Raw genomic sequence first — 15,513 nt, forward strand, 5'->3', positions numbered from 1 at the left:
AAAGGACTACAGAATTTAGAGTAGTTTAAATAACAGCATTTTAAAAAAAGTCACCTCTGCTCTATGTGAAGAACCTCCAGTGTCACTATGGCATTTAACTACTCGGGAAATAAATAAATAACTTTTATAGTTATAATAGTTACTATTATAGTTATTTATTAGAACTTCTTCTAAAAGCTACATTCAAACTACACAATCTTTAACCATATTTCATTATTTGAACTAGAATAAAAAAAAAAGCCTAATTTATCCCACAGGATCCTTTAAGAAACTATTAAAAAACCATGGCTACATTTCATACTCAGTAAAATTGATGTTGAACACAGAAAAATATTTCCATAGTTCAAGACTGCTATAACAGTCTATGACATAATACAGTATTCTGTAATACAGCATAACATCATACAGTCTATAACATACTACCACAGTGAAACTAAGAAGTGTTTTAACAAATTTCACTTGTGTTAACCTGTTCTTTGATTTAGCTTGCTTATGTATGGGTATATAAGAGAGAAGTACAAAACTGATTTTCAATCACAGGAAAAGCCTGGATCTCACTTTCTCCAAGCCCCTTATCAGAAAGGCTAAGTAAGAGGAAGACAGATAATTGGTTTTCTTACCTCCATTAGGACCCGGGTCAGGAGGATCCAGAAGGACACCTCCCCAACACCTTCCACTCCATCCTCCCTCTCTTTTAACTTTTATTTTTCTTTTCTTCTCCCAGGTATCTCTCTGCTGAACAATTTCAGCCTGAATTCTGTCTCTTTCTTCTTTTTTTCGTTGAGTAACTGCCTGGACTTTCCCAGTTTGTATCACAGGAGCATTAAGACCAGGCCACAGGAAACCAGAACGTCCTTAAAAATAACAGAGAACAATTATGTTTTATTCCAAATTAGGACTGCAACTCTGCACTCTGGAAAAAAGTAACAAAATGGTAAATTCTCACATATTTCAAGTACATTTTATGATGTGGAATTTATAACATTAAATAATCATATAAAGATTTTTTGTTTAAAGACAAAAATATCTCAAGCAGTTCTGATACCACAGAAAGGAACAGAAATGTATGAATTTATTAAATCAAGAAACACTACACACAAAAAGGTCAAGATGTCTTCAGCTCCTTATTTGTGAATCTACCTTCACCAATCTCCTGGCCTCTATTGAGATTCTTCCTCAGCTTTTTCTTCCTTCTCTTTCCTCTTCCTTTCTTTACTCCCGCACCAGTCTCTGCCAAAGCTCCTTTCCATAGCTGTTCAGCTGTCACTGAAATAAAAAAATCTTCCATAAGTAATGTACAAGTACAGCTTATACTGGAAACCAAGGCTGAACAAAAAATTACCCCCAACTTGAAACTTGCTTGATCTTTGCTTTGCTGGAACTTAAACTGTAGGATTACTGCCGTGCTACCAAAGTAATTTCCTACCATGTGCATATGTATTTGGTGCAAAGATGTGCCTCTGCTCCTGACAATCCTGCAATCAGACAGGCACACAGCCAAATGCACTTTTTTTACATGGATTTTTCGAAATTGATTTAAAGGTAAATATTCCTAAAAAGTAACCAGTAAGGTCATTAAAAGAAAGTCATTCATTAGTAACTCAGAGCAGCAATACCTGGAAGCATTTATCCAAGGACAATGATCAATGACAATCAGCTTGAATCAGCCCTAAAAATATCCAGAGGTTAGCCTGCTTTAAGAAGCCACAAAGCACAGAAAGTTAACCAAAACATAAATCTGCTGCTGTTCTCATGTTCTGAAAATACAACATCCCCCTTATTGCCTTATTTATACAAAATGCAAAATGAATGTAAGGAGGAAGGAATGTAAAACACTTCAAAGAGCCTCATCACAGAGCTCAGGCTTTGGTCAGGCCTCCTCACACAGCAGCTGTGTACAGGACCGCGCGCTGTCCTGGTGTTTCACCCAACATGAGAGCGTGACTTAGGAAGCGTGTATTTAGTGGTTAACTTCAAACTACTACTCACCCAGCTGATGGAAATGCAGGACACCATGGGAACTTAGACAAAGTACACCAAAAGGAAGCTGATTATGTGAAAAGACACCATAGATGATTATTTCACAGAATCACAGAATGGGTCAGGCTGGAAGGGACCACAGTGGGTCATCTGGCCCAACCTCCCTGCTCAAGCAGGGTCATCCCAGAGCACATTACACAAGATTGTGTCCAAACGGTTCTTGAATATCTTCAGTGAGGGAGACATCACAACCTCTCTGGAAAATCCGTTCCAGTGCTCAGTCACTGCAGAGTAAAGAAGTTCTTCCTCATGTTCAGGTGGAACTTCCTGTCCATCGGTTTTTGCCTGTTCCTCTTGTCCTGTTATCTGGCACCACCAAGCAGAGCCTGGCTCCATTCTTGACACCCTTCCCTCAGATACTGAAGGACATTTATGGGGTCCCCTCTCAGTCGTCTCTTCTTGAGGCTGAACAGGCTCAAGTCCCTCAGCCTGTCCTCATATGAGGGATGCTCTAGTCCCTTGATCAACTCCTGCTCCAGGAGTTCCTTGTCTTTCTTGTCCTGAGGAGCCCAGAACCGGACACAGCACTCCAGATGCAGCCTGACCAGAGGAGCAGGATCACCTCCCTTGACCTGCTGGCAATGCTCTTCCTAATGCACTCCGGGATACGACTGGCATTCTTGGCCACGAGGGCACTGCTGGCTCATGGACAGCTTGTTGTCCACTAGGACCCCCAGGTCCTTATCCCTAGAGCTGTCTTCCAGCAGGACGGCCTGCAGCCTGTACTGGTGCTTGGAGTTATTCCTCCCCAGGTGCAGGACCCTGCACTTGCCCTTGTTGAATTTCAGGCAGTTCTGCTCTGCCCATCTCTCCAACCTGTCAAGGTCCTTCTGAAGGGCTGCACAGCCCTCTGGGGTATTGACCACTCCTCCCAGCTTTGTGTCATCCAGCAAACTTGCTGAGGAGGCATCTGGCCCTTAATCCAAGTCATTGATGAATAAGTTAAACAATACTGGGCCCAGTATAGAACCCTGGGGGACACCACTACTGACAGGCCTCCAACTAAACCCTGTGCCACTGATTATGACTCTCTGGGATCTGCCATTCAGCCAGTTCTCAATCAACCTCACTGTGCACTCATCCAACCCACACTTGTTCAGTTTTCTATGGGGATGCTGTGAGAGACACTATGGAAAGCCTAGCTGAAGTTGGGGTAGACAATACACACTGCTCTCCCTTCATCCATCCAGGTAGTTGTTTCATCATAAAAGGCAATTAGGCTGGTCATTTTTCATTCCGTTAGTCCAGACAAGAAGGTTCTCATCCCAGAATACGGAAGTGTCACCATTGTTCTATTTGCAGATTAATGCTGTTACGTGTTTAACCCGGGGGCAATGTTACTATGGCAGTTTAAATCTTGTCTTCTCTGATTTGTGTATTTAAAGTAAAAAAAAAAAAAAAAAAAAAGCAGTAAACACTTGTAACCAGAGGAATTACAGTAACCATACTCAAATTGCTGCAGTTTCCCATCAGCAGTTCATTCTTGTTCGATTAATGCATTTGGGAGATCCTGTCCCACGGACTGGCAAATGCATTGGAACTGGAAAAGCTCTGCTATGCTGACAACATGGTGAGGTGTTGACAGGAGCTATCCAGGATGCACAAAGGTACCACTAAGTGCCCAGGTTCATTTTTTTATTGACTAAGTTTGTTTAAGGTGTCAGGGTGGCCCTTCCAAGGGTATGATGAACACCTTTTCACTCAAAAATCCTTTTCAAAGTGGGAAGCACAACTGACTCCTTTTTGAGAATCCTGAATCAGACAATCAAAGCTCAGTACACCGGAAAGCAAGTACACACAACTCTGCAAGTCAAGAAGCTACAAAACAGGTATTCCTTCATGACAGCCAAGAGCAGTATGGCCTCCAAAGTCACTACATACCCAAGTAATATATTGTACAAATAGTACAACTAGGCAAAATATTTAATCCAGATTTCAGCTGTATTGCAGACAAGTGAAAATTTGTGTATTATAGACAAGTAGAAATGCCCATGGATAACAGCAATGTTTATCACACTTCTTATATGCTGTGAGGCAAGAGTTGAATTTGCTCCTGGAAGGCTTTAGCCCTCAAAAAAAGAATTTTTTGTCTGAAATTACATGCCCTTTTCATGACATTCAAGTGAACCCTAATGTCCAGAGGTTTATGAGTAAAAAAAAAAATCCCACAAACAGCAGCTGTATCTGAAATGTCAGGCACTGAAAAACCTGACTAACTGATGCATGTAGCTGTGAGCTAAATGCAGGGGGTGGTGGGGGGAAAGCCAACAAAGAAACCTACCAAAACCCCCCAGAACTTATACAGAAATGCATTACCTCCTTACCATCAGTTTTTTTCAGGAAAAAAAAGTCAGGTAAGTAGGTAAGGCATGATTCAGTAATTCCACATTCTTAAGTGAACTATGTGACTGTTCCATGGAAGGCTGATCATCAATCCTGTTAAGCTTCTTAGCTTATTCAGAAAGCAGTGTGCGACCAGCAATTATTTTTTTTAAATGATAATCCTGCTAGCCTGGAAACATGGAAATACAATAAAGGTATTTACATTTTTCTTTGCAAGGTTATTTTTAAGCTGGAACAGTTCCCCAGTCTGCAGTTTGTGTGGCCTGACAAAGGGTCATAACAGCTACAAAGAAGGCTGCAGAGGGGCAGCAACAAGCGGTTGAGAGAAAAGAACACGCTCTTGAGCTGGTAATACACTCAAAAAAATTCTGCACTTTGAGCTGCACTCCAAATTCATTTACAATAAGATCACTTTAATTACAACAGAGGAAATTAGCAGAGGTCACAGAGTAAGGAGATTGTCTTGTACCAAAGGAGACTAGGTAATGCCAACAGATACAGCAAGAAGAGGTCAGACCGAGTCAAGTTTTGGCCTCAAGCGCTGCACAAATTCTGACAAAATTAGAATCAGATGAAAACATCACATTTGGTACCAAAGTGCAGTTCATCTAATCAGTCTATAATAATATCATAATGTGTTTGGAAAGCAGCTGAATTTAATGAAATACATCAGAAGCCTACAGGCTACAGAGCTGAGTTCTTTATAAGATGGCAGATATCACACTGATTTTAAGACGAAGTGACAAGAATGGAATATGAAAGAGATAGCCTGTCATCAAGAAGATTACAATGGTGGGGACATTGCTTTTGACAGACAGACAACACAGCAATGGAGAAAAATAAAAATCTGACTATAAGAAAGGTCAATCTGACTTGGCAGCAAAGCACCAAGGTGATTAGAGAGCATATACATAGGCAGGAGAAACATCTTGAAGTGGAGGAAATAACTCCAACCAGACATGAGAATCACTGTACTGCTTTTCACATTTACAGAAATGTTCCAAAATGAAGACAATACAGTAGATGTGCAGTCTCTTAGTGATTTATGGCCTTACTTTATTTTGCCTTTGTAAAATAGGATGCATGTAATGCATTCCTCGAGAGCTAAAATAGAAACCATCGTAAAAGCCACTACACATTCCTAGTCAATTACGAAAAAGCACATAGCTACTAAGGGGGGGGAAAAAGTGTCATATGTAAGATTTTACTTAATAGACTAGAAAGAGATCCATTATTGAATTTAGCTGAAAGCATACTTTATGCCAGCTGATCGCTACCAACCACTAAGAGAGTCTGTATGACATCACTCAATTTTGCTTAATGTATGCAAAATATATTTGTAATATTTTGAAAAGGATTTAGGTTTGTGTCTTTTTATACTACCCCTGAACATCAGGAATAAGGAAAGCGTTCACTTCCGATTAATATAAGATCACACCTGAGTAATTCACAAGTGTTACCAAAAGACTTGCTATAAACCGTATCAGAAAACAGTACTGAAGCTAAAAGCAGATTTCTTTGTCTCCTGAAAGATGAGTTTGCAGCTTGCTTAGAATACAAAGAAAGACAAAGAGCAATAAGTTGGAAAACTGAAAGGAGTAAAAGGAGAAGAAATAATCAATTTTGTAAAACAGCTAAGTAAGCAGTTGTATAATTATAACTCCTCACATCCTTAATGCTAAAACAGCACAACTCTTCTTACAGTACTGATAATGACAAGAGGTAACTCAGTAATTATTTATCTGCAGTGTTCATACTTAAAGAAAAATTCTTTAAAAACTGTAAAATATGTATTTTTTTCATTCTGATCCTCAAGTTAGATTTAGAAGTCAAAATGAACAATTTAATCCAAAGAAAACTCACAAAGGACTATGAAAACATAAAATGTAATTAAGGAGCAGCCTTTCAGGAATTGATGTTTCTGAGAAAGAACACAGAGATTTATACTAAGTACAACTGCTTCCAGTACTCAAAGCATCTAGAGACAAAACACATTACTAGAGTACAATTTTATATTTTTGGTCTAAATGATTCTCCCTTGATTGTTACAATATGGTTTTATAACCTCTGAAAAATCATCATCTTCTTTATTCTGTATTCTAACCTAAGAGGAAATATCACCCAGCAACAGAGAAACTAGATTCTTCTCTTCAAGGCCAGGTTGGATGGGGCTCTGAGCAGCCTGGTCTAGTGGAAGGTGTCCCTGGCCACAGCAGTGGCATTGGAACAAGATGATCTTTGAGGTCCCCTCCAACCCAAACCATTCTATGGTTCTGTGATTGCTTCCCAGGGGTAGTTAATGGAATTAATACTTGAGTAGGAAAGTATAATTTTTATATAGCCCCAGTATCAAATAAAGTTCTTTATTCTCACATACAATTGGACACATAGGGAATGTTGAGAAAATTATGCTGGCTGGTTTAGATGACTGGGGTCAAAGATAACTCCCAATGCTGGGAGACAGCCAAACCAATAAACGGAAACTGAACTGCCTCCCATAACGAGGACGGTGAAAAGGGGAAAGGAGGGAGGGACAGAAGCCTGGAATAAGAAGATCATTTTAAATTATTTCATTACAAACTCACTGAAATATGTCATAGGACAAGAATAAATCCCTGTGTATGTTTTTGTGTCAGAATTGGAGGAGACTACTATCTGGATAAGGCTCACAGATTGCCTAGGATAATTGCAATTCCTCCTATTTAAATGAATTCCTTCTATTTAAACCAGTTAAAATATTAAAAATAATAGTTACGTTGAAGGTATAGGTGACCCTACCAACAAGAGCATAGTATTATTTTTAGAAGTAGGATGGAAGATAAATAAGCACTCACTAACAAGATAGAAAAGTATAGTCACCTTTCTCAGTCACAAAGCACTGTCATTTGGTTGACATTTCATTTGAAAACTATGTCACATAAAACGGTCATATCTGCATTTTAAATGCTACCACTTCTAAAGCAACTGCACTGCTAGAGGATATGAGTGATTTATACTGTTTGTATCTACTTCATTCGAATTCCGAAGATTTTATTTTTTACTTCTGTTAGAGAAACTGTTCTTAGAATAACTGTACTTTGAAATATAAACCCCTCCATCTTCTGAATCTCATGGCTACTATCTCTGCTGAATACCTAAAGGAGGTACACTTTAATTTTTCCAGGTTGTTACATCTTATTAGATAAGCCAATAGTTTTCAGTAGTAAAAATAACTTGTTTAAAAATAACTTGTTTAAAATTTTATTAAGTCAAGCAGCACAGATGCCATCACAACAAATATTTTTAATTCAGTCATTAACAAGACATCTGGAAAAATTTCTGGTAAAACAGAGCTCATCCAGAGTCTGTGAATATGAACATAAACCTAATTAAGGAAACAATCTAACCTACAAATTGTAATCACATTGCAATCATCTGTGGTGCTTAAATTTAACATAAACAAAATATCAACAGTGCTTAGCTTCTTACATATTCTTATCTTGCTATTGCTTGTCTAAATGAGTTTTTCCTGCAGGTGGCATCCTTAGAAAACCTTTACCGTGCAGAGCTTGTGGTTCACACTGCAGCCTTTTGCAAGTCTTTGGAGACCTCTCTACCTTCAATTATTTGACATCAGTCAACAGTGAAAATTTACTGGATAAGAGTAACAGACAGGCAGCATGACTATTTAAACCCCATTTCATTAGCAAATGTAAAGAAAAAAAATACAGTATTCTGCCACTCAGATGTTGAGAATAGGAAGACACCACCAGTTCTGAAATCCTGATTTTGCAGAGCTCTTAAATGCTATGCATCATGAACAGTCAAAGAACTTAGACTCTCAAATTGCTGCACTTATCTCCTCCAGAGATTCTGTCCTTACTATTCCTTCTATTCTCCTATGTGTAGGATAAGGAACCACAAAGCAGGTGAAATGGCCCCTCAATTATCTCACTTCACAGTCCTGAGCGCGAATTGAAACAGTCATCATTTCTCAATTTTGTTAAGCATGGGTGTAATTCCTTTCAGGACTGGAAGAAAATACTGCAGCTGACCAGACAATTAGCAGGACATTATCAACAGTTTTTGTTTAACACATTGTTGCATTTCAGTTATTTCATTTTTGAGACAGCACAGCTTGAACCGTATGTCTTGCCTGTGGCTCAAAAATAATTTAGAAAATAAACACACAATTTATATTCATAATAAAGGACTAGGAAACAGAGGGGTAGGTGCTTCCCCCTTCCATCCAATGACATATATTGGATGGATTCACTGTGACATAAAACAAATCCTTGCTTGCTATTAAAAGATAATAAACTGACTTTGTTCATACACTTCTGTCAATACCTCTAGTTGCAACTATAATCTTAGGAGACAGAAAAAAGTTACTATGCATAGATTTTCATGATTGCGTCTCTCCAAACCAGTATTTTCTTTTCTTCTTCTTTTTATTACAGTTAATAATTTTTATCCAATTCGACACTTACACGTATTGAAGAAACTGCTTTTTCTGCATTGCTCAACTGTCACATTCCAGGGGGCAGAGATGGAACACCGTGTCTGGAAAGTCCATGCCAGGCTAGAATAGGAACAGCAACTCCCTTTCACTGGCACAGAAGCAAACCCTGAGAACAAAGACAGAAAGGTATTTATGTATGTATGACATTTTCTTCCTCAAAACATTATTTTCTGCAAATATATGCACCAGAAGAAAAACCAGTAATTTTCAAAGGGAATCAGACTCGAACCTTTTGTATTGAAGTGCAAAGCAGAATGTGGGGGAAATATATTGCAATAGAAAATGTCACAAGGAGTAGAAGGCTAGAAGACTTCTATGCCCTCAAAAAGTAGAAATATTGTCCCACCAGCAAAACATGCAACAATGTTCCTGGACATAAAAGTGATAAATAAATACATCATAAAATCATGTATGTGCTACGAAAACCACACCTGAAATGGGCCCAATAAACCTGCTCAATATTTTCATTAATGGCCTCAGTGGTGGGTTAGAGTGTACCCACAGCAAGTTTGATGATGACACAACACTGAGAAGAGTGGAAATACCCCAGAGGGTCCTGCTGATTCTTGACATGCTGGAGAAATGGGCTGGAATCTCATGACGTTCAACAAGAGCAAGTGCAAAGCCCTGCACCTGGGAAGGAACCACATGCACCAACACATCCTGGGGGCTGAACAGCTGGAAAGCAGCATGGCAGAAAAGGGCTCAGGGGATCCTGGTGGCCATCAAATTGACCATGAGCCAGCAACGTGCTCTTGTAGCAAAAGAGGCCAACAGCATCCTAGGCTGTGTTAGGACTGTTGCCAGCGGGTTGAGGGAGGTGATCCTTCCCCTCTAAGCAGCACCAGTGAGACACACCTGGAGCAGTGTGTCCAGTTCTCCCATTACAAGAGAGACTTGGACATAGTGGAGAATTGGACATCAGGAAGAAGTTCTTCACTGGGACAGGCTCCCCACAGAAGTGGTCGCAGCACCAAGCCTGCCAGAGCTCAAAGAGTGTCTGGATGATGCTCTTAGTCACATGATTTAGTTTTAGGTAATCCTTTGAGGAGCAGGGAGTTGGACTCGACAATCATTACAGGTTTCTCCCAACTTCAGATATTCCACAAGAAAGTCCAGCAGAGGATCACAGAGATGATTAGGGACTGGATCATTTCTCATTAAGAGGAGAGACTGAGAGAGCTGGGAACATTTAGTGTGGAGAAAAGCAGGCTCAGGAGAGATCTTACCTATGTATATAAATATGTAAAGGGAGGGTAAAAAGTAGACTGAGCCAGGCTCTTCTCATTAGTGCCCAGTGACAGGACAAGACGGGTGTAATTTAAAAACAGAAAATTCCATATGAACATATGAAACTTTTTTTTTATTCTCTACTGAACATGGTCCTGGGTAACCTACTCTACCTGATCCTGTTCTGTGCAGAGAGGGTGAACTAGATGATCTCCAAGCTTCCAACCTCTACTATTCTGTGATTCTGTGAATTTGTGAACTTACTCTGGCATTCTGAAAGGAGACTGTACCTTCTCCATGGCCCTCCACATTTGATTATTACAAGGATAGCCAATTACACATGCTGTTATCATCTCCAGAACAGATTTACTTTAGTTTAGCAATGTTGTGCAGATAATGCAGAAAGTTTGCTATTCCACTAGCCAAAGGGAGCATGTTATAACTGCTAAGGCTCAGGTGCTTACCTGCAACAAGGAAAGCAACATATACTTTCATTTATTCACCAGTACAGAGACCTTGTTCTTCAGAAGTAGGGAAGCCATATTTTTCCTACTTAAATCATCAATCAATCCAAAGAGTGTGCATATTCAATGAACTAAAATGGGCTATACAGTCTTGAAATCAACTATTTAATATTATTCAGAAGATGACAATAAAAATTTTTAAAAAAAATTAAAATCTACTTCTTCCTAAACTACATTTAAATTCGTTTCAGTTAGATTTTAAAAACAGAAAATAAGGATGACTTTCATCATGTTCCGTTACATGTCATGAACATGAACATGAATATGTTATGTTCAGTATCAATAAAACAACAATCTTTTTGGAAATCAGGACAATAGCTCCCTCCAGTCCAATAAAAATCAGTTCAGTTAACTGGGGTAATGTAGCAGGAAGTTCTAAAAAATTCCTCTCAAAATAGTCTTAAAATGTAAATTTATCGTCATTTATATTCACCATTTTATTGCCCATTCACTCAATCTTCAGTAACCCTGCAGGCAATAAAATTCTGACAGAATGGCTGGAGCACAGAAGTAAAAGTCAAATGTCAGAAAACGAAGAAGCCAAATAAACACTGTTGTGAGAGAAGAAGGTCAGAAGACCTGATCTTGGCTTCACTGCAACCAGTGACAAGTCTCCTAGAATACAACCATTTGTAAAGTGAGAGCAATTCCTACTTCTAAGACTGGTAGTGAAAGAACTCACTTCTGAGCTGGCAATCAAAACTGCATGGCTAGAAAAGCCCACAGGAGCTGTGTTGACCATATTCTGCACACTGGGAGAAAAACTGTTTTGGAGTCTGAATGGAAGCAGGACAAGAGGGTAGAGGAAGACATGGCAAAAAAACCCCACTCAAACCCACCCAAAGTCTAATACACTGAATGCTGGTATTTAATAAAGTATACTTCATTATAGATTGCCCTGATGAAAAAAGACCTGAAATTCATTAACTACTTAGATTTTATTTATTTTTTTTTTTTAGGACTGGAGGCAAGGAAAATTTAGAGGACTGTAGAAGCTAAAAAAACCTAGAGGACTTTATTTTGCTTTTTTAAGGTGGGGAAGAAGGAATATGCTCTACTGAAAGCAAAGAACATGCCTAGCTTCCAGGTGTTCTAACAGAAAGCTTTAATATACTTTTACCAATGTAATCTGGTCTTTATTCCCACTTCAGCAGTTTTCCATGGAAAACACACAGGCATTCATGTAGTTCATTATGACTCTGTCTGTAACTTAAGTGTATACAATCCACTTAGGCTGTGTCTCACCTGTGGTGAGACAGGTTCACCAAGATTTACTAGCAGGGTGCATTGCTGTTGGCACTCAGTGACTCTCCAGTGCTGCAGATGATTTCCCCCATAAGAATTTCCCATTTTCATCAAGATCCTTGTAAACTCCTCACTGGACACAGGCAGGCTGGTTGGCTGTTAAGCAGTATGAATACATACCCTAATGAATCCAAAACCTACAATCCAGAAGAAAGCAAAGGGAAGAAGAGAATTTTTTTCTGCTCCTGCCAGTTGTTACTCAGCAGAACTCACCAAACACTACTGGGATTCACAGCTGCAAGATCTTAAAGACAACAGCATGGGAACAAGGGGAAAATACTGTCCCAAAGGCTCTGCAACAGTGCCAGGGCTGCTGGAGTAAATGGGGACAGAGCTGCTGAAAGGCACAGTGAAGTCACAAACAGAGGGCACTTAGCAATACAAAGGCTCAGGTACCCATGGCATTACATCAACTACACCTACACCACCTCAAGTTTCTCCAAACCTCAGTAGCATTCAGTGCTTAAACACACTGTATAATGGAAAAAACTTATAAATTTTATCTTAAGAGAGCATGCAAGTAAAAAAAAAACAAACCTCAAAAGTAACTACAGAACTCAGAAAATGCCACTCAGCAGCAGTTTTCAGTTGTACAGTATTATTTCCCATATATCAAAAAATAATTTTCCCAATTTTCTAACCAAAATTTTAGAAGGACAGATCCAAAGTCAACTCTGATCTTCAGTAGAAAAAAAAAAAACATATTTTTCCCTTCCTCTTAAGTATACTTTAACCTCTTCTGGGAAAAAAAATAACACATTTGAGTTTTGAGAAGCGACTGAAGAGGATTAGAAACCAGAAAGACATGCTTACAGAATTGGAGGAAACAAACTTAGATTCCTATCATCTAAAACTGTCCAGGATGACATAAGAAGAGAAAGGTAGAAAGCATGGGAAGAAAACAATATATGAATTACAAAGCAAACCACCTCACTCCACTATCTTAAGGCACATGTTGCTGCCCATGTTACTTGGATGGGGTAATAGATGACTGATATACGTTTCCAAACACTCAGCTGGGCTGCCCCAAACCCTATAACAATGAGAAAAACCTGCATGCTTAAACTCCATTTATGTTATGAAGTACCTGTTTACTGCATGTTTACTATATATGAAGAAAATATGGAAACTGCTATGTAATGACAGCAGCAACCTTGTCCACTGATAATACTGTAAATGTAAAGCTTGTTATTTTATATGGTATTTATCACATTTCCTATCCTAAAGAAGAATAACACGTGCAAGAGCAACTAGGTTGACACTACCTAACAAAATGCAAGTTTTAGAAAAACCTGACATTTATTTAGAAAATCCAGTTAGCGTTGCTTAGATGCAAAACTGAATTCTTCTGTAGCTCTTGTAGGCCCCTGAGTGATTGAACTGACAAGGGAACGCGTGCAGCTGGGGTGTGTTCTGATCCAGGCACACACAGAGCAGCCCCCACTGGGCTGTTTGTTGGCTTTGAGTTCATCCCTGGCCTTTTAACGCTGTGCCACAAGAACCACTGCTAAAGGGTCACAGGTGCAGCCGTGCTCAACACACCCCAAGACTTTTTCTACACTGGAATTGATGCAGTGGAGGGAAAATCAGTGCAAGGGCTTATCAAACTCAAGTACACTTTGCCAATGACCAGCCACCTCGGAATCATGGGAACACTCCTGATCTCCCTGGTCCCACAGCAGCCCTGCAGTGTAACCCTGGAGCACAAGGCAGCTGGGGCTGCTCTCACCTGGTCACACCTCAGATCCATGGGAAGGCAGCAGGGACACTGCAAACGCCCTGTTCGTGCTGCCGTGCATGTACACAGATGGATGGATGGATGGATGGATGTGCACATGGATGTATGGATATGCACATGGACGGATATACACATGGAGGTATATATGTACACATGGATATAAGTGGACATGTACACAGATGGATGCACAGATGTGCTCATGGAGAGATGTACACATGGATGTATGTATGGGCACATGGATGGATGTACACATGGATATATGCATGTATACATGATTGGATGTACACACGGATATATATATGTACACATGGATATATAGATGTGTACACGGATGGATGGATGTACACATGGACTTATGGATGAGCACATGGATGGATGTGCACATGTATGTACACATGGATGTGCACATGGACACATGGATGTACACGTGGATATATGTATGTGCATGTCGATCTATATATGGATATATGTAGGTACACATGGACAGATGGATGTGCACACGCAGCGCGCCCCCCTCGATCTGTGGGGCAACGTTCGGGGCCCGGCCTCCCGCGGCGACCGCCCGGACCGGGGCGTTGCCAGGGGACACGGGCCCGAGGGCGGTAACCGCTGCCCTCCCCGCCGCCCCCCCGGCCCCGCGCTCCCCCGTCACCCCATCCCCCCTCTATCCCGCCCGGAGCACACCCGGCCCCCCGTCACCTCTCCATCCCGCCCGCAGCGCTCCCCGGGCACACGCCCGCCCGGCCGCCACCACCGCCGCCGCCATATTGGCGCCGCCGCCGCTCCCGGCACCGTACTGGGGTGCCCCGCACGCTGCCTGATGAGAAAGCGCGGCCGGCGGGAGAGCGGCTGGGGATAAACCGGGGCGGGGAGGCAAAAACCAAAGGCGGGCACTCGGCTGAAGCTTTACGGGAACTCTCCCACCGCCCCGGCCCCTTCCCGCGGGCACCTGCGCCGTAGCGATCCGGCAGGCAGGCAGGCAGGCGGGGAGGCAGGCGGCGAACAGCCCCGAAGGGAAAGCCCGGCGGCGGCTCCGCGCGTGCGACCCCGGAGCCGTGGATGGGTTGTGCTGGAGCAGGGAGAGCTGGGAGGGCAGTGGTGTGAAAACTGCTTTTTCCTCAATGGTGAAGGCACTACTGCGAGATTGTGATGAAGGCGAGGGCATTTAGTAATGCCTTTCTTTTCCGTAGGTTCTTTGGGGAGGCGAGGGAGGGGTGTTTCCGCGAGTGACGGAGTATGGAGCTCTGGGATTACAGTCAGTGGGCACTGAGGTCTCTTTTAGAAGAGGTTCTTCTCAGGTGCTTCTTTTCCACCACCGTTGGTGTCTCATCGTTTGAACTACGCTTTTAAAGGTTCTTAATGCTTCATCTTCCGGTGCTTCGAATAAATGCCGGCATTAGAGAAGTATTTAGGTTTCTGGTCTCACTACAGTAGCACTGTTGTTTGCAAAAATTGTATTCACCAGCCAGTATGCAACAAGCCAATAATTACACACTCGAGAGAGACGTTGATATTTATTTCAGAGTTGTACAAGCCTCGGGGCTTGGTGGTATTCCACAAATCAAATGCACCAAAACTTTTTACTATTTATGCATTTTAGCGAACAAAGCAATTAGTGTTCATTTGCTACAAGTTACCCACTTCTCTTATTAATTACTATTCTGTCTTCTATTGGTTAATGATTTTCTCGCTTCTCAGGCTAATTAGTCCACATGCTCGGTGTTTCTGTTCTTTTGAGGTTGGTTTCTTGGGTCAGTGGTCTCTGAGTCGGTGGTCACAATTTGCCCCTGCCAGAATTACCTTTTACCCAGTCGGAGCTGATTCAGCACAGT

At 41.1% G+C, this 15,513-nt stretch overlaps 1 protein-coding gene across 2 annotated transcripts in view; it reads right to left on the minus strand.

Annotated features, from left to right (window-relative positions):
- The window catches only part of MRPS5 (mitochondrial ribosomal protein S5), a 43,344-nt gene extending 28,862 nt beyond the window's left edge, over window positions 1-14,482 (minus strand). The window contains exons 1-4 of one of the 2 annotated variants that reach the window (XM_027697003.1): window positions 14,381-14,482; window positions 8,853-8,990; window positions 1,141-1,266; window positions 621-854 (exon numbers count right to left, since the gene is read on the minus strand). In XM_027697003.1, coding sequence (XP_027552804.1) covers window positions 621-854; window positions 1,141-1,266; window positions 8,853-8,990; window positions 14,381-14,447 — 565 coding nt within the window. In that variant the 5' untranslated portion in view covers window positions 14,448-14,482. Of the gene's footprint in view, window positions 1-620; window positions 855-1,140; window positions 1,267-8,848; window positions 8,991-14,380 lie in introns of both variants that reach the window. The other variant, XM_027697002.1, reaches the window with a different exon arrangement.
- Between the last annotated feature and the right edge of the window lie 1,031 nt (window positions 14,483-15,513).

This window comes from Neopelma chrysocephalum, unplaced genomic scaffold (assembly GCF_003984885.1).
Source record: "Neopelma chrysocephalum unplaced genomic scaffold, ASM398488v2 Primary Assembly neopelma1_117, whole genome shotgun sequence".
NCBI classification, from domain to species: Eukaryota; Metazoa; Chordata; class Aves; order Passeriformes; family Pipridae; genus Neopelma; species Neopelma chrysocephalum.